Source organism: Hydra viridissima, unplaced genomic scaffold (genome assembly GCF_058129835.1).
Source record: "Hydra viridissima isolate aposymbiotic clone 2 unplaced genomic scaffold, HvirCarnegie_v1 scaffold_13, whole genome shotgun sequence".
Lineage (NCBI taxonomy): Eukaryota > Metazoa > Cnidaria > Hydrozoa > Anthoathecata > Hydridae > Hydra > Hydra viridissima.
In genome coordinates, this window is record NW_028324312.1 from 9359497 (window position 1) to 9382002 (window position 22506).

The 22506-nt window shown below is 28.0% G+C and overlaps 2 protein-coding genes across 3 annotated transcripts; both read right to left on the bottom strand.

Annotated features, from left to right (window-relative positions):
* Positions 1–11094: 11094 nt before the first annotated feature.
* On the bottom strand, positions 11095–16722 carry LOC149880361 (uncharacterized). Of its 2 annotated transcripts, none has more exons than XM_090070589.1 (5): positions 13235–13353; positions 12946–13083; positions 12417–12476; positions 11756–11842; positions 11095–11422 (listed from the first exon to the last, which is right to left on the bottom strand). In XM_090070589.1, exons 1-5 carry the CDS (start codon positions 13278–13280, stop codon positions 11283–11285), a joined length of 471 nt encoding a protein of 156 aa, XP_089926715.1. In that variant the 5' UTR covers positions 13281–13353; the 3' UTR covers positions 11095–11282. The 2 variants fall into 2 exon arrangements, with proteins under 2 accessions (XP_089926715.1, XP_089926714.1); XM_090070588.1 differs by lacking the exons at positions 11095–11422; positions 11756–11842; positions 12417–12476 and adding exons at positions 15232–16312; positions 16418–16474; positions 16658–16722 and having other exon boundaries at positions 12947–13083; positions 13235–13777.
* A 23-nt stretch (positions 16723–16745) lies between these two features.
* On the bottom strand, positions 16746–20636 carry LOC149880362 (uncharacterized). The gene is made up of 13 exons (XM_090070037.1): positions 20133–20636; positions 19990–20028; positions 19685–19729; positions 19480–19533; positions 19102–19198; positions 18853–19018; positions 18565–18757; positions 18414–18452; positions 17800–17949; positions 17287–17349; positions 17063–17128; positions 16934–16978; positions 16746–16757 (listed from the first exon to the last, which is right to left on the bottom strand). The coding sequence occupies exons 1-13, from the start codon at positions 20619–20621 to the stop codon at positions 16746–16748; spliced, it is 1458 nt and encodes a 485-aa protein (XP_089926163.1). The 5' UTR covers positions 20622–20636.
* Between the last annotated feature and the right edge of the window lie 1870 nt (positions 20637–22506).

Genomic DNA, 22506 nt, shown 5'->3' on the forward strand with positions numbered 1-22506 from the left:
CGACCGGTTTTCAACGTTGATTCAACGCTGACATGTTTGCTGGGTATTCTGGAAAGATTATTAAGCGGATAACCTTGACCTTCCTACCATGATTTGCTCGAAATGTAGAAAAAATTTTGTAGGGACTGTTCTTACTTCACTATGCGGCCGTGTTGTGAAGGTTATTATAACTATATTTTTAAATTTATATTATTAAACTTACTTTAGTTAAAATTTTTTTTACGAAACTTTGGTTATTATAGTTGCAATAAATATGCTATAAAATTTAGACCTGAATCCCAGTGTTATTAAAGGGAGAGAATATGATAGTTTTATTTGTTAAAATGGATGCAAGTCAAAAATAGAGAAAATATTGGCCCCTATGGTTGAATGTGTGTCGGGAAAACTTGTTTATCAAGGTGTTGAAGATGTTTCAAATAAACCTACAGAAAAACTAATTTTTCCACATTGCTATGCCCAAGTGGAACAAGGAATTACACATCCATGTGCGAAATTAGAAAGACAAAATAAATTGACTGCCATTGCAAAATCAACATCCTTAATAGCGCAAGAAAAAGTTTTGTTCAGTTCTACCAAAGATTTAAGCACAAATAACACAGGGAACACCTTACCTTTGAAAACTTATGGTTTGAAGCAACTCAGTCTCTTTCGGAAAGATTTAGATTAAAAAACCTTTCTTTTCTTTAGATAAACTTAACAAACGTCAATTAAAACTACACGCCAGGTAAGTTTTTGCTGCTTAAAAATACTTTAAAAAATAATTTTGTTATCAGTTTAAAGCCAATTTCTTTAATAACTTCATTATGATTTCTATGTAATCGCAACATGATTGAAGTTGCACAATTTCTGAGAAGTGAGGAGGGAAGGGGGGGGGGGGATAGAGGAAACGCATGGAATCTGGTTTCAATTTTAAACTGATTGAGAACAACGAAATGATTGGAAAATTATTCAATAGTGATAAACTTCCTTTGCAATTAGAATTAAATGAAAGCGAAGATGTATGTAAAACTATTACCAAAACAAATATTTTTTGATAGCTAGATTGCAACCTGTATCATTCATTTTGATTTTTCATGGGTTTATAATTGGTAGAAAAAGATACTCCTATTGTGTATTGCAATGACATTGAAGAGCTACTAGCAATGGTACTTTATCACAGAAGTTGAAGAACAAATGATGTTGATATCAAATTAGATGTAGATGGAGGGCAGTGATTCTTTAAAGTTAAACTGTTAATAACCCTAAAGCCAGAGTTAAAAAATAATAAAAATCCAGAGAAACTGAGCAAGTGTGGATGGATATGCCTGCAAAGGTTTTAAAGATTCAAGTGTCTACAAAACTATTATATTAACCGTTTTGCCTTCATTTAACGAAAAATATCATAATTTCCTGTTTATTTTGATTAAGTTAAAAATTTCATCCTTTGATTACACAGAATTTGAGGATCTAAAGGTTTTGCTGCAAATAATTGAAATACAAACTACAACTTCAGAGCACACTTGTGCGTATTGCAAAACGTCATCTCCGGACTTTTAAAAAGCTGATCATTTTATCTTTGTGTAGATTGTACCACAAATGGATGGGTAATGGTGCAAATTTTAAAAAAACACACAAATGTTGTTAATTCCCCTTTATTAACAGGCGAGAAAAACAAAAAATTACTGGAACTTGTAAAAATTCCTTGTCTACATATACTGCTAGGTGTTGTAGACAAAACTTTAAAAGAGTTTAAAAAAAATTTATTTGAAAACAAGGAGTGTGGGTTACAGTTTGTTAACCAATATCAATCTAAGATAAATATCTGCAGAGTGTCCTACCAACGGTTGCATCGTTTGGAAGGCAATACTTGCAATAAATTGTTTAAAAACATAGACAGCGTGTTGGAGTATCCACTGCCAAATACATTAAGGTACTTAGAGATTTTGAAAAAATGGTCCATGGTTGTTTTGGAAAATCATTAAGGTCCGCATATATTATAGATTTAGAGGAGTTCTTTATGAGCTTTAGAAATCTATAGGCTACAATTCCTTTAAAAGTGCACATAGTAAAGCGACATATTATCGAATTCATCGACATGAAAGGTGGAGTCTTTGGTATGATAAATAACTTTTTAACTTAATAGAAATTAGTTTATCATATCACGAATTAAATATTCTATTTCAACAGTTGAATCGAAAAATTTGGATAAATTATGACGAATGTTATTAAGATAAACTTGCATTTCTTTTGTACTTCTTATATTCTATAGGCTTAGGTTACTGGACCGAAAAAGCTCTTGAATCCATTCATCAAGATTTCAACCAGTTTTGGCGAATGAGAAAAGTTGGAGAGCTCAGCCCAAACTTTATAGAAGCGCTAAAAAACGCGGTTATTGTTTACAACTGCAAACACTTTTAAAGTAGCTTTCTTTTAGCAGAAATGTAGTTTCTAAAAAGTAATATATTAAACCTCCCATGAACAAACGTTTAGTATGATTTTGAAATGTAAAATATCAATCACAATTTAACCATAATGACCAGAAATTTTTTTTTTAATGTAGTAAATAGTTGTAGCAATCCCTTCTCGACCTCTAATACCCCTCACCTAGGGTATGATTCTTTAAAACCCTTTTCAATTTTTTGCTTGTTTTACATTTAAGTAGATCAAAATTCACCGACAGATTTCAAATTAGATCAAAAAAAAATTTTTTCGTTTAAACCTTAAGAACATTTAAAATTATTTTCGGGGGTAATTTTAAGCTTATCACGGTTATAAATCTTAAACGAAAAAAGAGATTAAAATCAACACATTCAACATATAAAGTAGTACATGCCGATTTACCACACCAATCGCTATTCACAAAAGCAAAAAACCAAATCATCGCAAATAAAATCATGATTTAAAAAAAAAATTATTTTAAAATACTTTAATTCTTTTATTATATCAAAAGATAATCATTCAGTATTTTAAGGATATTCTTGTAATTCATTTAGAATATACACACACAAAAATCATCATTTAACAAATTATGGTACGAAGTGAACATGGAACGATGTCTTTCGAGGACAAGTACAGGCATTTCAAGATCTAGGATTGAACAATTCTGAAATAGCTCGAAGATTGGGTTGTTCTTGTAAGGAATTTTTCAAAGCTATTAATTAATTAAACGATATTGGTTCATTAGACAACAAAAAAGTCTCGTTAACAAAAGATATCCCCCAGACAAGACTCAGCCTGTGTCCGTATCGGTAAGCTAAATCTGTTTTAAGCGCTACAAAAACTAAGGACCAACAGGGCGCGACAAGCTAACGAACGTGCGAACGTCTGCTAAAAAAAAGACTGAAAAACAACGTCACGCTCCTTTACTTTTCCTTACACAAACGTCGGCGTTCGCTTAAAATTTTTCAAAACGAACGCAATGCTAATTGAGCGATTGATAATTAAGCAATTGATCGTTTTTTATTCAATATAAAAAACACGTAATTGCAATAAAAAAACAATTAATTACGAAAGTTTTAAACGCATTTTCAAGGACTTTAAAAGAAATCACGCTAAAACTAATTTCTTCAATGGAACGAAGAAAGTAATTATGTTTGAGCATGGTTTTTGCATGCATTTACAAAAGTATTCAAAGTTTTACTAAAAATGACTGCATTTGCAATTACCTTTAAGAAGAAACCGTGCTTAAACTTAACGATTGCTTTCTTCGATAGCGTGCTTTTTTTTTCTTCTTATTTTCTTTTAAGTGAAGTAATATTTGTTTGCATATTAAAAAACTTCTGAAAGTTTTTAAAATAATTTTCAAGTTTTACTAAAAAATACATTAGCTATTAGAATGTATAAAGTTATTATGTGTATTATAATTTTAATTTTTTTATTGTGCGTTTAGCAACACCAATAATATGATATTTTTATTAACTTATAATTAAATACTTAACATACTATTATTTTTAAAGTTTTTAAAAAAATGCCAAAACAATTAAGCGTCTTTTCGATGTTAAAGAAAGATGGCACAGAGGAGCGTAGCATTAAACGCAAAGGGGAAGAAGAGAAACTAAACATACGAAAAAAAAGTGCAATGACTTGGACTGAACTATGACTTTGGGAAAATTGGATATATGGCCAAAAGTATCCAAATTTGTTGGGTTTGCCAAAAGTATCCAAATATTAGCAATCCAACCAATTCAGTAACAATGGGATGTAAATTTTGGCAAAGAACATACTTGTTACGCCACGATAAAGATGGTAGGCAAGAATTACTTAAGTGGCAAAGCTTGCAAAAACTTCGCTTCGTCAACTTTGTCTGACTTAAAATGCGCCTTAAGTTTAGACGCATGAAATGCTCGTTTTATTGCAATTTTATCTGACGGTTCTACTGATGAGAGTTTTAGTGAACAAGAAACAGTTTTTTTAAGGTTTAATAAAAATCAATAATTTGCCCGAAAAACTATTGATTTCAAAACGTTATCTTGTTAGTCGTTTAAAAATTGCAAAACATTACCACAAGGACTCGCATGTTTTGAAAAATGTGCTTTTGACTAACAAGTTTAATCGCTTTGAATCTGATGGAAAACAATGTTCGTTGTCAATATGTTCGTCAAAACTAAGAACTTAGCCCTCGGTATACTCTAAAGACCGTAAAACATGATGGTGGCATTGTGATTATTTGGAGCAGTTTTTCATAGTGTGGCGTGGGTCCGTTGCATAGAATTCAAGGGAAAACTGTTTAACAAATGTAAGAAAAATCTACAACAAAACGTCATGATGCCATATGCCGAGGATAATCTTCTTTTGGTTTGGAAATTCGAAAAAAGACAACGATTCTAAGCTTATCGTCAAAAGTGTTAAATTGTGGTTTAATGCTAAAAAGATTGATGTTTTTGAGTGGCCCGCACAGTCAACAGTCCTAAATCCGATAAAAAATTCGTGGGAGGAAGTTGACAAAAACATAAACCGGTCGACCGTTACAAATGTAGGTCCAATTTAGATCGAAGTAAAAGCTGCCTGGGCCGACATTACGCTTGAACGATGACAAAATCTGATCTCTTCAATAAGTTGCTGTTGTCAAGCAGCTATTGACTAAAAAGGATACCCCACTAGGTATAAGTTTACACCAAATAAAGTTCCAAATTAACGGGAAAAATGCTTCCAAATAACATGAAGCCAGTCATATTGTTCCTTGAAGTTCTTTTATTCATTTAAAAGAGATATTTTTTCAGAAAGTGACTTTTTGTCATCATATACATCAGATAGACCAGATCCTAATGTTGATTTTTCCACTGCAGTTTCTAACATTTCTAAACAAAAAAAATTTAAATAAATCGACGGCATTTCTGTCAACTTCAATGAAGTTTTTGTTTACAGATTTAAATGAAATACCAAGTGCCACTCCTAATCCTTTACTTTTACCATCGCCTGAAGAAGTAAGGTCTTTTGGAAAAGCTAAGCCTAGAAAACAGAGAATAAATAGGCCTAAAAACTGAAGCATAACATAAGGAACATAAACAGAAGACAGCAAAAGAAAAAAAAAAAGAAAAAAGAGCTTTGAAACAAAAAAAAGTAAATCACTTACTAATGAACTATTCTCTACAAAAGTAGGTGATACAAATGATTCTAAAAGCAGAAAGATTCAATCTTGCCAAACTAAGAGAAAGAGACCGAACAAGAATGATGAGGAAGATGACATTGACGTTGACAACGAAGATGCTTTATGTCTCAGATGCATCAAACATTCTCAAAACGTCTTTCGGGTACTGAGTGGATTCAGTGTTCAATCTGCCATCAGTGGACACATGAGTTGCATAGAAAAATAATTCAAGGGTCTATTTTAACAATGCTTATATTGTAATGATTTTTCAGTCCAATTAAATGAAGAAAGTGACTAATCTGTGATTAAACATTATAATGCATGTAACCATATTAAATGCTCTGATAAAAGAACCGCTGCTCATTTATAAATAATTGTTTTCACTGTATGCAATTTTCTTACCTCTTGTCTAACTATAATTTATATTGAGGGCCGGTCTGCCCTAAACCATAGCCCAACTTACCCCAAGTAAGTGGCACATTGACCCAAAGAACATCACCTTTAAGTAACGCATTTTAAAAATATTCACAAACTTATTTAAGCTTTTAATAATACATTTCTTGATTGTAGGGGAGACCTGGGCTAATTGGCAGCAGGGGTAAGTTGGCGGCAGGGGTAAATTGCGTTTATCTGCAAAGCCTGTCATCAGAAAGTGCCAATAATCTCAGAAACCTTCCTAGTTGACCATTTCATCTTTTACTGTAGTATTGGAATGATTTACGCATGCGCATTAAAGATATTGAGATTTATGTGTTTTTTTCCACATATTTGAAACTTTTTCGATTTTTAAAAGAAATTGCATTTATATATATATATATATATATATATATATATATATATATATATATATATATATTAGGGTGGTAGTCAAAAATTAAATGTTCAGATTTTGTCTGGGACAACCTCTAGTCCTGTTCCTATTGATCTCATGAACTCATGTGCAAAATTTCATAAAAATATTCTTTCATTAAAGGGTGCCACATGCCAACTGATAAAACCACATGTACGCGATAGAAAAGATAGCCCTGTAAATTAATGTGTTGTTGAACATTATTGAAATCTTTAAATAAATTTTTTTATCTGTAAATCCATTTTGAACACAACCAGATGTCTTTTCAATGAGGTGTACTCTTTATGTTTTTTTTGAGAATCTGACCAGTTGTTAAATTTATCAACTAATTAATGTTCTGTATATGAAAAATATTTATAAATTTCCAAATACAGATAAAAAAAACAGAAATTTTACTTTATAGCATTTTTAGAAATTTGTTACATTCAAATAGTTAAATTTTTATAGTGCTTAAATATTAATTACTTAGCTGCAGCCCACTTACTTATTTTTTCTATCCCAGAATTCCTTGTAATTTGCCACCCAATCGCCATTTTGTATGTTTATCACTATCAGACTACCAAATTAATTATTTTAACTAAAATTTTTCATTTTTAACATTTTTGCAGTGGAATATCTCAATTGTGAAAAGTCAGTCGTGACAGATATGAAGACGGTATATCAGATCCTGAAACAGCTTTAGTTTTTAACAGCAACAGAGAAATGATGAAAGAAGCTATTGATTTCATTCAAAACTGCTTGCTGACAGAGAACCAGCCTCGTGATGATTATAGGGAACTTTTAGAACTGTCTTTGATCTACCTGGGTCATATTCCTCCTCGCGGGGTTCATTTTATAGCTCCTGGGGCTATGCATCGGGCCAGATGGATGGCCATGGCTATTTATTCAATCAAAATTTTTCTCTTCAGATCCCAGTTTCGCATGACAAAGCGTGAAATAAATTTATCACGTTTCTTGAATATTTTTGTCTGCTTTGTCTATCTTAACTCATGGTTTACTGCTTCGCTGTCCATTCAAGCTCCACTGAATGATCTCATGTGCCTTAAACGACTCACACAATTCAGGACAATAAATTTAAATGTTGCAAATGTAGCGATAAAGGCATTGTCTCGTCATATGTGGTACCTCAGTGAGGAATTGAGTGCCTTTAGTTTTTTTGATGATCGTGTTGATGCAGCTACAAAATCCGAGATGGTAAATGCAATGAAAACAAAAACTGGAAATGGAATTCCTGCAAAACGTGTTCAACTACGTGAAAACAACATTTCATCATCAAAGCTTGCTGATTTCATTAACTCGAACACCATGAGGTTTTTTGTTATACTGGGCATCTCAACTTCTTGGCTCGAATTGGATTCATCTTTGTGGAACGAGGACCAAGTTTTTATTGCAGCTAAGCATTTTGTAGCCGGTTTGAGCGTTGTGAATGACAGAGCAGAGAGAGGAGTTGCTCTTATCCAAGACTTTAACCAAATTCTAACAAAAGATGAAGGACAAAAGCAAGCACTTCTCCATGTTGTGTCTGAGCATCGAAAACAGTTTCTAGATGCCAAGAAATCCACTGTTGTTAAACAGGACTAAATAGTCATTTTTCCATTCAAAACAAAATGAAAAACTAAAATGATATTGAAATTATAGTTATTTTTTCATGGTTTTTAATGTTCAATACTTTGTTATTTAAAAACTTTTGAATTAAAATAGTTTATGTAGAAAAATTTTTTAAAGTGCTTACAGCCATTAGCGTCAACCTTAGTGAAACTTTCAACCCCGTGTGGCACCCCTTAATGATGAAATATCCTTCTCAAATTTTGCACATAAGTTTGTTATGCTAAAAGGAACAAAAATAGAGGTTGTCCCATCAATTTACTTTGAGAAAGTTTTTTGAGCACCACCCTAATATATATATATATATATATACTTCTAAGAGCGCTATTAGGTCTACACAGTAAAAAAACCGCGTTAAGGGCGACACTGTGTTTTAGCTAAAATATTCATTAAATTTTAATTTTGGCGTATTTACGTCTTTGTTTGTAGCTTTTATGTAAATTTAATATAAAAAAAAAGTCTTAATAATATTTTCTAAAAATCTCGTGTAGCCCTTAATTTTTCTGATTTTTTTATGTAGACCTTAATAAAAAATATCTTTAAAAGCTATAGTAGGACTACACATATATAAAAGTTCGTTTTATTGGAACGCTTGTTTCCGACTGCAAAACAACTTCCTTTACAAAGTCAATTATTTAATAAGAATTAATGAAACCGCATTTTTATGATTTTTTTATTTGTTTGTTTGTTTGTTTATTTATTATTAAAAGACTTACTAAATATAAAAAATAGATAAATAAGTAAACGGAATTGTATTATCGCGCTCTGGTTATGTTCATGTTGTCTCTTGGTCAATTTTTTTTGAAAAAAAAAAGTAAAAAAATGTTATACGACTCATTATTTATATACCTTCATAACTTTTATACACTTTGTTTATACTATTTGGAATAAATTATTTTTTGTTAAAAGTTTGAAAACAGTTCTGCAAACAGTGAATGGACGTCATAAACACGAAGCCGTAAGCAGCTTATTTATTAATTAAATTGCCTGGATGTGCATCGTACGAGAAAAAAATTTTGTCTCGAAAGTATTTCTGAAAGCTTTCTCTTCACTCTCGATAAAAAGTGAATATCTTTAAAATATCTTAATCAGTTTTTTTTATTTATTTATTTAGATAACATGTAAAAAGTAAAAACTAAAAAAAAAAAATTTTTGATGTAAGGAAAGGATAACATTTAAGATGATCATTGAAATATGATGATGAAAAGAAGATGAGAAAGAAAAGAATTAAAACAATAAATAGTTAAGAAAACCCTCAACTCAAATGTCTATACTTCAAAAACACTGATGCTTTCGAAATTTGAGTTCGTGCTCATTTTAGCCTAGAAGTGGGATCAAATGGTGGTGTAGATTATGGTACTTAGTGCTATAGTCTCTTCGAAACCCCACGGTGACACAACTATGGCCCTGAGGACAAAGTCACTTTAACCACTACACTAGCAATTAGGACAAAGCACAGATGTTTTACCTTCTCCCCATCTTGTCCCCTACAATTTATTATTAGCATAAAATTTTGTGTAAAAAAAAATTTTGTGTATATGATTTCGTAAGTGTTGTCTAGTCTTCTTTATTAACAGTAATACAGTGAAGAAAATTTTCGTTTGGAAAATGTATATATATATAAAATAACAACAACTTATCCTGAAGTCCGTGTGGCATAGTGGATGGTTCTAATACTGATCAAAGAGTGTTCAAGGTTCGAACTAAACCTGCGTTATACAAAAATGTTTCTTTTGGGTTATTTAAGTTTTAAATTCTTTTAACCGCGCTCATCAAACTTTTGTACGTGTTTATATTGTAAAAAGACAAGCATATATGAAACAATCCGGTGTTTTGTTGTGTATGTTTGTCAACTATGCATAGCAATTAAACTTTTTAATCTCCGTGAATCTAGTCATCTCCCCAAAAACGTTTATACTATTTCTAATCTTAAAACTCATATTATTTCTTCCGAAAGGCAGCTACTCCTCGGTCTCAACTAGTATATGCATATACAAAGTAAATAGAATTTCTGATATTATGAAATGATAATGTTTAAGATAATCATAGGATAATGACGATAAGAGATAAAAGAGAAAGAAAACAGTTTACTGCAAAAATTAAAAAATGTTTAAACACAATTCGTAATGTTTTATATAATGAGCAAAAAGCTGATGTTGCAGTCAGTTATAGTTTTCTTTTAAATGTTGTTCAAATTCTTGCGTGTTTGAAAAAATGTATAACTTATCAACCACATGCAAAATTTTACTTTTAAATAGATAAAGTTCGCTGCTAATCACAAATTTAAATTTGATTAAGAAATATTTGCACTCAAAGCACGATTTCCTAATTGAAAAATTATTTTACGGATAGATGTGTAAAGTTAAAAAAGTTGCACTGAGTTTTATAACTGAAATCAATTAATGAATTAGTATGATATTACATTTGAATTTTACTTTGTGTAACAAGTCATGGAAGATTGCCAAATAATCGAATAAGAGCCACTATCAAAAGATTAATAGAAAAAGTTTAAAGCGACCATATAAAAAAGCAATAGAATGTCAGCTTTCTTTTTTGAATCTTGATAAAAAAATTTCTTTTACCAATTGAAAAAAATTTTTAAAAAATTAAAATTAAAACCAATTTGCAAAACACTATCCTTACATTGTTTGCATAAGCCTACATAAATTTGAAACCGTTTGACTTAGAAATTTAAAATTAGAAGAACAAGTTTTTATTTGAGGAAAAAGGTACGTGGCACGAAAAAAGTAACTTGAATATGAAAATTAAGTTTTTTATTAGCCCGACTTATAATATCTAACGAATTTTAAAATCCGCCAACAGATTTGTAGGCTTTTTGTACCAACTTTTATGCTTCAAAAACATCTTTCCCTATTACCAGAAAACGACCTCTCCATTCATAGGTTTAGAAAATTTCGGTTGCCGTGAAATAAAAACAAAGTACTTTAAGAATTTTTATAATATATTCAATAGCATTACAAGCAAAGTAACTAGCACGATGCGATAAAATAACGATATAATAAAGAAACTAGCACGATGCGATAATCTCTGACGCACTTTTGTTTGTTAGCAGTTCAAGTTAATACACGTTTTCCAATTCTGGTTATTTGTAGCTGTAGCATTGTTAATTAAAGCATCCGTTAGACAAAGGCGAAGTGTTAATGCAAATCTAGTTGACTAAACTCAAATATAAGCAAGTAATTCACTTTTAGGATCCCTAATATAATCAAAAATCGCAAGAAAGAAAAAATATAACTATGATTATAAAATGTTAATGTCTTTTAAACGTTCTTTCTTTTTATTTAAACTTTTCATTCGTTCATTTGTAAGTTTGGTTCGAGCTGTTTTATATGGAATTTCCTTCAAAAACTCTTCCAAAAACTCAAGCAATTCTTGTTTACCTAAAAAAAAAAATAAGTTAGAGATCTTCACTGCTAGTACAGTCAATTGAAAAAACAGTTAGTGTTCTAAAGCTTATTTTTATCATGATGTAGTTTGAAATATTGCCTTATACAATATCTCTTAGTTGTTTGTTTTATATTTTTTATTAGTTAAGCAGAAATTAAGATTATAATTATTTATAAGTATATATCTATATTTATATAGAACTATGGTTTTAAAATATTTATTTGTTATTTTTTATGCTCATGATTATATTTCAGATTTTGTAAAGCATAATCAAAAGCATAGTTCTTAGCGTAAAAGATTTCATAGTTTTTAAAAATGGAGATTACTTGGCATTTTGTTGTCATCAATGCAACTTTGAAATTTATCCAGCAGTATTTTTTCATCTCTTTGCATCCAAACATGATACTCTCTTTCTAAAAAATAAAATGAAAAAAATGATAATATTGGTTAGAGCATATTTGTGCAAAATAAAAAAGAAATATTTTTCAAAAAAAAAATACACATATATATGTAAATATACTCTACACCAATATCATGTTTACATTATACTAGTGTAGAGTATATATATAACTATTAGGAGAAGTTTAGTCATGTTAAATCTGGTTTATTTGTTATGTCTTTTTTAAAATGTTTAATATATTTTAATTTTTTCATTTATTCTGTATGTTTTGTTTTTTTTATTTTAGCAAATAAAAATGTGATGAATAACATTGGAGCACCATGTGTCTTGAGGTATTTCTCTTTTATTTCAGTCATTTGTTTTTTTTTTTGTTTTGTTTTGTTTGTTTAATCTTTAAAAAGCTTTAAAATGTTTGTTTTTTTTTCTAAGCCAATAATTGTTGGCTGCAAAATTTTATAGAAACATTTATTATAAATATGATTCTCTAGTTTACAGATAGTTTTATTTATATCTCAGAAGCATTCAAACAGTTAACCATTTCAAAAAAACTAATTAAAAATTATATTTGTTACTAAATAATTAGCTACCTGCCAAATCTTTTTGTGGCTCTTCCACTTTTTGTCTCTTTTTGTTTCTTTTCACAATTTCTAAGAGAACAAATGATACAAGTTACAAAAAACCATACTTTTTAATAATACTAAATTCTGACAGTCAAATTAAGAACAGTGTTTAAAATTTTGAATGTAGATCATTCAGTTACACTGAGGTAATTTTTGACCTTTTACATGATTTCAAGAGGTAGTTAAAATTTAAATAAGAATGTGAAACTTTTGAAACAAAGTACTTTTATTTATTAAAAGCTGAATTAAATGAAAAATTTTTAGCAAAAATATAAGATAAAATTTATGGGATATTATGGAAACTTAAATTTAGAAATGTAAATTTAGAAACATTAGAGCAGTTCTGAAATGTTTAAATTTCTGCATAAGTTTGGACTTTTTGTGCAAATTTATGCAAAAAGACTTTTTCTTATATTATTAAGAAAACATAAAATACTAAAGCTATTTATATTTTATTTAAAATTTACCACCAATTTCAACAAAAACTGTAAACTACCTTTTTGACTTTCAGCTGATGAATCTGCATAAGCTTTATCTATGTCATTTTTAGGTTCGACATCAGCTTTGTTAGACACAAGATTAATAGTTTGAGGGAACCTTGAGCTCTCATTAAGTGTCTTGGAACAACTTCCATCTTTTTAAGAAAATAAAATCAAAAAGATATAAGTTTTAAAAATTTTTTTTTTTTTTCTAGTTTTTTCTAAGAGCTGAGCTAAAGTGCTCTTTTTCCTACATCAAACATCTGTATGATAAATTCTCAAATTATAATAAAAAGTTAAACCTACTTGAATCAAAATTAAGAAGATGTCTTCCAACTTTAGTTATCTCCATCAAGGCAAGTGGTACTTGGTAGGTGTTCTCATTTATTTCTTTTTAATGGCCCATATGCTTAAAAAATACTGCTCTATCCTTTTCAGGTAAATCAAGGGCAGAAAATAATGTACTCACTCTATGTCGATTTGTAGTGGCTTTCAAGTTTTCTGGTTTTTTTAGATTTAATTTTTGAATGACACTATGAACAGCATTCCAACCAGATGTATGTCCTTCAGAATTTCTTGTACATGCAAATAAAAACTTATTTCCTTCTGGTATATTTACCTCTCTTCTTATATCGCTATTAGCTATAATTTTTAATGCTGGAAGGGTATCTGGAGGAATAAGAATAGGAACTAGATGATTGTTTCCTTTTCCAGACATAAAAGTTATTTTTAAAGTTTCAACTAGCTTTTGATCAATCTCATCTAGACCAAGCAAGCGTTGTTTGTCTATCCATGTGTTTTCAATAGCTTGCTGGTATTCATCAAGATGAAGCCTGGCTGGTTCACCACCTTATATGTAAAATGCAAATATAAAATTTAAAGTTTGTTTTATATAACTAGTTTTATATTAAAAAAAAAACAGCTTCAAAATTTTAATTTTTTCTACTTGGATTATCCTTTTATTTGTTTTTCTAATATATATCACATTTTGTATTAATAAAAACTCAATATAATATTAAGACATGAATAAGGACAATAATGATAATAATAGAAGTAATAATGATGATAATAATAATAATGTTAATAATAATAATAATAATAATAATAATAATAATAATAATAATAATAATAATAATAATAATAATAATAATAATAATAATGATAATGATAATAATAATAATAATAATAATAATAATAATAATAATAATAATAATAATAATAATAATAATAATAATAATAATAATAATAATAATAATAATAATGATAATAATAATAATAATAATAATAATAATAATAATAATAATAATAATAATAATAATAATAATAATAATAATAATGATAATAATAATGATAATAATAATGATAATAATAATGATAATAATAATAATAATAATAATAATAATAATAATAATAATAATAATAATAATAATAATAATAATAATAATAATAATAATAATAAATAGTAATATTAAAAATAATATTATTAAATAAAATATATAAAGTTATAATGATATTAAATAAAATACATTAAAAGAAAAATAATAATAATAATTATTATTACTATTACTTTTATTATTGTTACTATAAAAGTCAAAAAAAAAAAGAAGATATTTATTGACACTTAGCTTTTATATTTTTGCCATATATTTATAATAATGATCTACTATTTAATATGTTTAATCTACTAGGTTTGTTTAGTTTACCAATAAAATTAATTATTTGTATTATTTAAATATGTTAATATTCTATTCGAAGAACAATTTTATTTTAATCAAAGAAAAATCTCAAATACTGTTTTATGAGGATTCTTGTTTTATTTTTTATTTATTTTTTTTTTTTTTAGCAGAAACTATTGATTTATTAATCATGTGTTATAATTCTTGACCTTGTTATATCAGTTAAAAAGTAGGCATAGATTTTAAAAAAAGATCTTGTATACAAATAACATAAAAAAATTAAGTAAACAGATTTTAAAGCCACAAAGGTTGTGAGAACAGCAAGCTTTCATGTCAATTTCACAAATATTAGTTGAAAACCTTTATGTTTTACAAAATATCTTTTACGGTAAAAAACCACAACATTATGTTGCTAAATTAACACTATTTAAAATTACATTAACATCAGTTACAAGCTCTAATTTTTTTTTTTTTTAAGCTTAGATAAAATTGTATTTGTAATTATAACAAACTAAGATTATGCTAGTTATATGGAAGTAGTTCATCCTGAAATGATATGATGTTAATAGCTGATATTTTTTTAGAATTTGTTAAATAGTATAAAAAACAATAGTTGTAATTCCATACCTCTTCTAGCATTTAGCAATGTAAGTCTTGCACATGCGCAATCCCGAAGCTCAACAAAACATTCAGAGTCAAACCATTGGTAGGAGTCTTTTGCTAAATCTGCCACTTTTGTAATTACAAAATTGCGAAAAGCAATGACATCTTCTTCAACTGGAAGTTCAGATGGTTTACAGGATTTTATGTTTTTGTTTTTATTTAGTTGGTAAGTGGCATCTCCAAAGATAAAGTCCTCCCACATTTCTAAAACACTAACAAACTTGTCAGTTTCACTAGCATCACTGTCATTTGCTTCTGATAAATATAATGCTTTTAGAACTTTTGCAGCACGTTTTATTAAATAAAATAAATTTTGTTTTAAACCAGCTTTGATCCCTGAATCTGCCTTTTTGGTAAAAATATCTATTGCTTCTCTTAAGGCAAAGAAGTTAGAGCGCAAAAACATACTACTAGAATCTTTACTTTGTGTTGGTAAGTTTTTGCAGTGTAAAAATAGGTTGTAAAGATGTGCTAATTGTCTCATGGCATTTCTGACAGAGCTTCTTGCTTCCATAACTTTATCAAGTTTTCTCTTTTCTTTATCATAAAAGACTGAACCAATTTTAAGAATTGTTATGTCTTTTAGGCAAATCTGACCAGTTTTATCTGTTCGAAAATGTGATAAAATGTTTTTTTTAAATTCATCACTTAATCTTGCTTCTTCAGGTAATCTTAGAAGCCCCACTGGAACTGGAAGAACTTTTTGACATGAGTGTTTTTGACACGACTTCACATGATTGTGCCAGAATCGTTTTGAAACAAACACAAGGCATTGACTGCAATAACTAATTTCCATATATTTTTGAGCCTCTCGTTCTCTTTCATATTTTGGTTCCGCTTTTCCAGCTTCAGCTATATTGACTTCCAAAATCCCTTTTCTTTTAAACATTCCAAAAGCTTCATCTCTTTCTTTTTTCGATTTAATTGATAATGCAACTTCAACTTCTGGATGACTTTTGTGCATAAGCTTTATGTGTCTTGTTAAATATGATGTATAATTTTTACAAAAAATGCAAAATCGATGTGGTTTCTTTTTTCTTACATTCTAAAATTTAGAATTTTAAATTTCAATTTCTGAAAATTTTGGGATTTAACTTTATTCAGATTGATTTATGAATTGTGTAAAAAAAAATGTATTTTTAAAAGGTACCTTAACTTTTTTAGGCATTTCTTCATCAGGCAATGTTGGTTGGCTGTTTTGACCTACCTAGAATATTTATCAATAGTATGAAGTAAGAGATGTTTTCTTTTTTAATAGTTTTTCTTAATTTTATTTCATATAATGCTAAGAAAAATTTAATATGTTTAGTATAAAATCAGTGTTTTTCTTAGTTTTTAAAATGTGAAGTACTTAAAATATTTTTTATAAAAAAGTCAACTTAATTTTTACCTGAGATTTGTCTGTCATGTCATCTATCATAAAAATGCTTGAAGCTGTTTTGGCATTTTTGATATCGGATATCTGCAAACAAATGTGATTAATATATTTGCTACATTAATCAAAAATAAATCAAAAAGCAATAAACTTAACTTGATTTTGATCACTTTAAACATGGAAAAGTTATTCATAATCAAATAACATTTAAAATATTAAATTAAGTAACACTGAAAACATTTTGTGTATTTAAAATTGTTTTCAGCTTAATAAATAAAATAATAAATTTACCTCTAAAACTAAGTTGTAGTTAAGAGCTTCAAAATCAATATCATCCTAAAAAATCATTAGCATTTTGTTTAAATCAAATCATATCATAAATGCAAAGTGGTAGTAAATTAAAGTTAAAACTTCACAAACCTCACTGGAATCTGATCTTGATGTGCTTTCATTTTCTAGAGTATCAATTCTTTCTTCATCACAGGACTGTAAATTAAATTTTTAAAAATCTATATCATTTGTTGCACATAAGATATTTCCATTAAAGTTTGAAATGCTGAATATTTTTCCTCTCAAATGATCAATTAGTTTTAATCAATCTTCAAATATTAAAAAGCATGAATTTGTTTACAAAAGCGGTATACCTGTGGAGTTTGGGGTAAAGACTCTTTTTCACTTTGATGTTCTTGAGTGATTGATGAAAAAATCTATTGTAGATAAAATAAAAAGATGTTTCTTCTTTTTTTTTTTTGATAATTGATAAAGTCACTAGCCAAAACCAATGTTAAAAAAAGTGTAATAACAATTGAAAAAGAAATAGAATTAACAGAATCAAAGTAGAAATCTAGTCAAATATCTTTCGAATTTTCATTATGAGTTTGAGTTTGCTTATAAATACGAGGTTTTAAAAAATATTACTCCCTATATTTAAAATATCCTTACTTTATTAAGAATATTTTTAGGGTTAGAGTACATTAGATGAACCTTTAAGATTAAATACAAGAAGTAATATAATTAAAATAATGAATCTGTTATAAGTATGTTGCAAAACATGCGAAGAAAGTTTTTTTTTTTTTGCCAAAAAAATTTTGCTTTTAAGTAATAATATCATGTATGTTTGTTATATATTCATTTAGTCTTTTTTTTTAAATATTTACTTGAATATTGTCTTTTTCATCACAATCTGTAGCTGCCAATTTTGTGACTTTATTAAACTGTACATCACTTCTGACTTCTTTGTCTTTTTCTAACTGTGCACTTTTCTCAACTGGTTCTATGCCATTTTTCGGTCTTTGTAATTTTTCAATCTAAATGTTTGTTTGTTTTTTTTTCAATAAAAAGAAAATGATCAATTTTCTCATATAAAAATAGGCACTTTTTCATTATACTTTTTTAGTAACAGGAGTGAATATAACATAAATATAAAAAAAATTTCAAAAATATCTTGTTTTTTAAAATTGACTTTGAGATAACAAGAAAATAATGCTTCAAAATCAAAAAGTAACTTTAGAACTAAAAAAATCAGTAAATTGTTCTCAAAAATAAATCTTTCTCACTTAAGTTATTACTCATCCTTGTGAAGAAAAAAAAAAAGTGTATTTTATGATAGCCCTAAAAAAAGAACAGCTCTAACAATGTGAAAATAATTTTAGAGTTAGAGTGCAGCAAACTTTATTTATTATAAAACAATTCATTTGGGTATTATTAAATTGTTGTGCACACAGTTATTATCTTATAAAGTGTGGATAAAATTTTTAAAAGGTTTTTTTACCTTTGATATTCTTTTTTGTTCTGTCTTCATTTGAAATTCCTGAGTTAAAAAAAGGTTTTTTAGTAACGTTTTAAGTAAACCACCAGGGAATGCAAATAATTGGCAAAATATAAAAATAAGTAGGTAAAACTTGAGAAGAAAATATAAAAACCTCAGCATGCCACTTTAGATTATCAACTCCATAAAAGTAGAGAATTTCATCACCAACACAAATGTCTTTCAAAGCAAATAAACATAAATGAGGAACATCACAATGCAAAATCTTTTTCATGTGTGCATTTGCAAAGTATTTTGAGTCATTAACATAGCGTCCTAAGTATTCATTGTATGGAGTTGCGTCAATGCTAAATAAAAATTTTTGTTTTAAAAGAATATCAATATAAATAAAGAAAACATTATAAAATTTAGATGAATTTTAGAATAAAAATTAGTTTAGTACCAGTATTCAATATTTTTGTGTAAAAAGTCATAAACATAACTGCCAGCATTTGTTTCTTCGTATAACTTTTCTTTATTTTCCAGTGTGCTTTTTGCAACGAAATCCCCCCTATATTCTACTATGAATTCTCCTTTTTTTATGCTTTTGCATGCAAACACTCCAAAACCTATACAAGTAAAACCATATTTGATATCTGTTATGTAATATTTCATTCTGATATTATTTTTTTTACATTAGAAGTTTTCTAACCTTTTGTTTGATTAATAAATTCTCTTTTTAAATAACTTGGATCTTCCTTTAATGATATATAGTGCTTTGCTGCCTCAATTGGAGAAAGTCGTTTTCTCTAAAATTATAATTTTTAATCACTGAGTTTCTCCTAAAAAATTGGCTTGCTATTTACAATATAAAAACATAGGACAGTCAAAATGTTGCTTTTTTTTCCCTCTGGATTTATATGAATAAAATTCTACAGCAAAAGTAAATTTTAATATAAAGTTTATCATAATTATTATAATATATATTTTAATTATTATAAATATTATAATGATAATTACTAAAGTCTAAGTTATATAAATGCTCTTTGTTGTTATCATTGTTGAGTTAGTAACCTAATGGGTTTGTTACCTGACTTTTATTTACTATCTTCTCTTCATGATATGGCTGAATGCTACTTGATACCTATAATTGTATTTTTGAAATAGTTAGGAAGAAAGTCGTGTGCTATTGAAGGGTTATTTTCAGAACTACTTCTTTAAAAGTGAATTACTCAAAAGTCTGTAGAAGTTGTAAGTTTTCTTGTTTGCATGTTCTATTAAAAAAAAAAAAAAACCTGCAATGTTGATGTATTTATGTCACATGCTTGAATTGGTGCACCCTAATTCAATATAAGTATTTATAATGAACTGCGTTAAATATCATTTGGAATATTGTACTACAGTTACTCTCACATTGCATGAAATAAATTTTCAGAAGTTTTATTTTTAGCCTAGTATAAAGGTGGGCGTGGAAGTCTATTTTTAATGAATAGGTATGTGAGGATGCATATTAAAAAAACAACTTTTGAAATAAATAAATTACAAGTTTGCAATAATAATGTTTGTTAATGCTATAGCTAAAACATGAAAGGTGACCTACCATGACAGATGTTATTATACTTGACACTGTTTCTCTCCACTAAAAAAAATGTTTTTAATGAGCTTGTTATATATATCTTTAGTATATTTTTATATCTAAATTTCAAAGTCAAAGTGAAATTAAAGCTTTTCTTTTCTTATTACCTCAGATATGGTTGGTCTAGCCGTTGGATTGTCTTGCCATGTAGTCTCGATCAGGTTAGTAACTTTAACCACATTAATTGTATTTTCCGTATATAAACCGGTAATGTGGCTTATGTTTGGTCGTTTTCCAGATTTGATTGCATCAAGCAAAAGTATATCTTTAAACAATGGTATAACACCATGCCATGCTGTGGAAAAACTGCTAAAAAGCTCGAATGCAGTTATTGCAAGAGCGTACATATCGGATTTTTTGTTTGGAGATTCCACCTCACAATTACACAGTTCAGGACTTGTGTAGGCAAGGGTCATTCCTTGATTGTTGGGCTTCGTCATATTACATGTAACTGTTGCTTTTATATCAACAAAGTCATCAAAGTCGCTGACTTTTAAAGTTACATTGTACTGATGCCCTGTCACTAAAATGTTTGAAAGCTTGATATCTCTATGAACTATATTGTGTTCGTGCAAATATTCAATTCTTTCTGACATTTGTAAAAGAAAATCTAATCTTTGTTGAAATAAAAAAATTTTCTCTTCATTTAGGAGATCAATCAGCTGAGACAGATTATTGACTTCCATTTGTTCAATGTTAGTGGCGCATAATTCAAAAAAAAAAGCGGTTGGCCTTACAGAATAACCTAGAAAGTTTACAACATTTTTATGTTGTAGCTTTTTTAATTTTGTTGCAATTAGCATTGTTTTTCTTTGAGAAAATTGGGTTTTAATCAACTTCACGGCCGTTTGTTTGTTTCCTAAGTTATACTTGAAGACTGAAGCTGATGTTCCTTCACCTATTTTGGAAACCAAGTTTATAGGCATATCAAATACTTCATAGTTTTTTATGGAGTCCATTTCAGCAACATCTTTTACAAGCTGTAATATAAATCAGTAATGATAACGTTTAGAGTTTAATTATGCTAAATTTATAAATCAGTGACGTAACAACTTATGATGAGATAATAGTGAATGCTGCACTGAATTTTTGAAAATATTAGTGATCCAAAACCTTTATTATCTTAGATTTTCTTGTCAGGTTATACCAGATTTATAATTACTCAGTTGATTATTAATCAGTTAAGTAATGATAAAAATTTGATAAGTAAGTAATGAAATTTAATAATATCTGATTCTCCAAGAAAATTTATCTATATAATAATTCTATATTAAAAAGTAAATTTGCTTACCTTAGAACTCATTTTCAATAGTCCTCAGAATTTCGGAAAACTGTTAAAAATATTTCTAAATATAAAGTTTTAAGTTAATGTTGCTTTTGATGTGGCATGTATGATTTTAATGTAGAAAAAACAATTTCTCTACTTCTTAATGTAAAACCATGTTAAGTAGATGTTTAGTTGTTTATTATACTTTATTTTAATTTTGTTCACTGTACTAACAAACCAAGAGAACGTGTTTATGACAGTAATGATAAATAAAAATTTTTGTTAGTTTTATTTATTTGTGTAAGTAATCCAGTCAACTACGTTAAATTACAGGTGAATAAAAGATTTTACATCTCTTTAAAAATTTTTCCAAAGTTTGAAACTTATAAGAAATTCAATTTATATGCCATGAAATTCGGTTTCCGAATTTGCACATTACAGTAGCTAATGTAGAAATTAGGCAAATTTTATAATGAGATGCATAAACATTTTTTAAAAAATCAACAAGCGTTTTTTTTTAACGCTCAAGCTTCAATGTTCAACTGAAATCCACGTCTATTTTTTATTATAAACACTTTTGTTTTAGAAAGCATTTCCAATTATTTGAAAGATGATAGTAAATATAGAATAAACATAACTTAAAAATGGTTTTCATTTATAACTAGGTAATCTCAACCTGGGTTAGCTTTATTACTGTTCTAAGATTCTTGATATTAAGTTACAGTAATTTTGAAATACTCCTTATTATTTTGTTTTATCTCCCGTTTTAAATGTTGGGAGAAAATGAGTTGTTAATTTTAGTTAGCAATAATAACTTTTAAAAAACGCTTTATTTTATAAATTTTTTTCTAAATAATTTGCTTAAACAAATTATCTAAAGCATAAGTTTTTGTTTTTTTTTAAATTACAGCTAAAACTTTAAACAATTTTTACTTTAAGAAAAAATTAAAAACTTTCTCCCAACGTTTAACTTGGAGATAGAACAAAATAATTCTAACCTCGCGAATTGTTTAACACAAAACTTTAAAAAATAAGAAATACCTTTCTATCACTTACTCTTCACAGTCTTCTTCGGTCACATATGCCTTATGATATCTCCTAAAGGCTATTTAAACGTTTTCAAGGAGTCAATTTCGCGTTTTTAAAATGAGAATTAAAGTAAATCGGAAACATTTTGAAAAGAATGAAGTCAAATTCCAGTGATGGATAGAAAC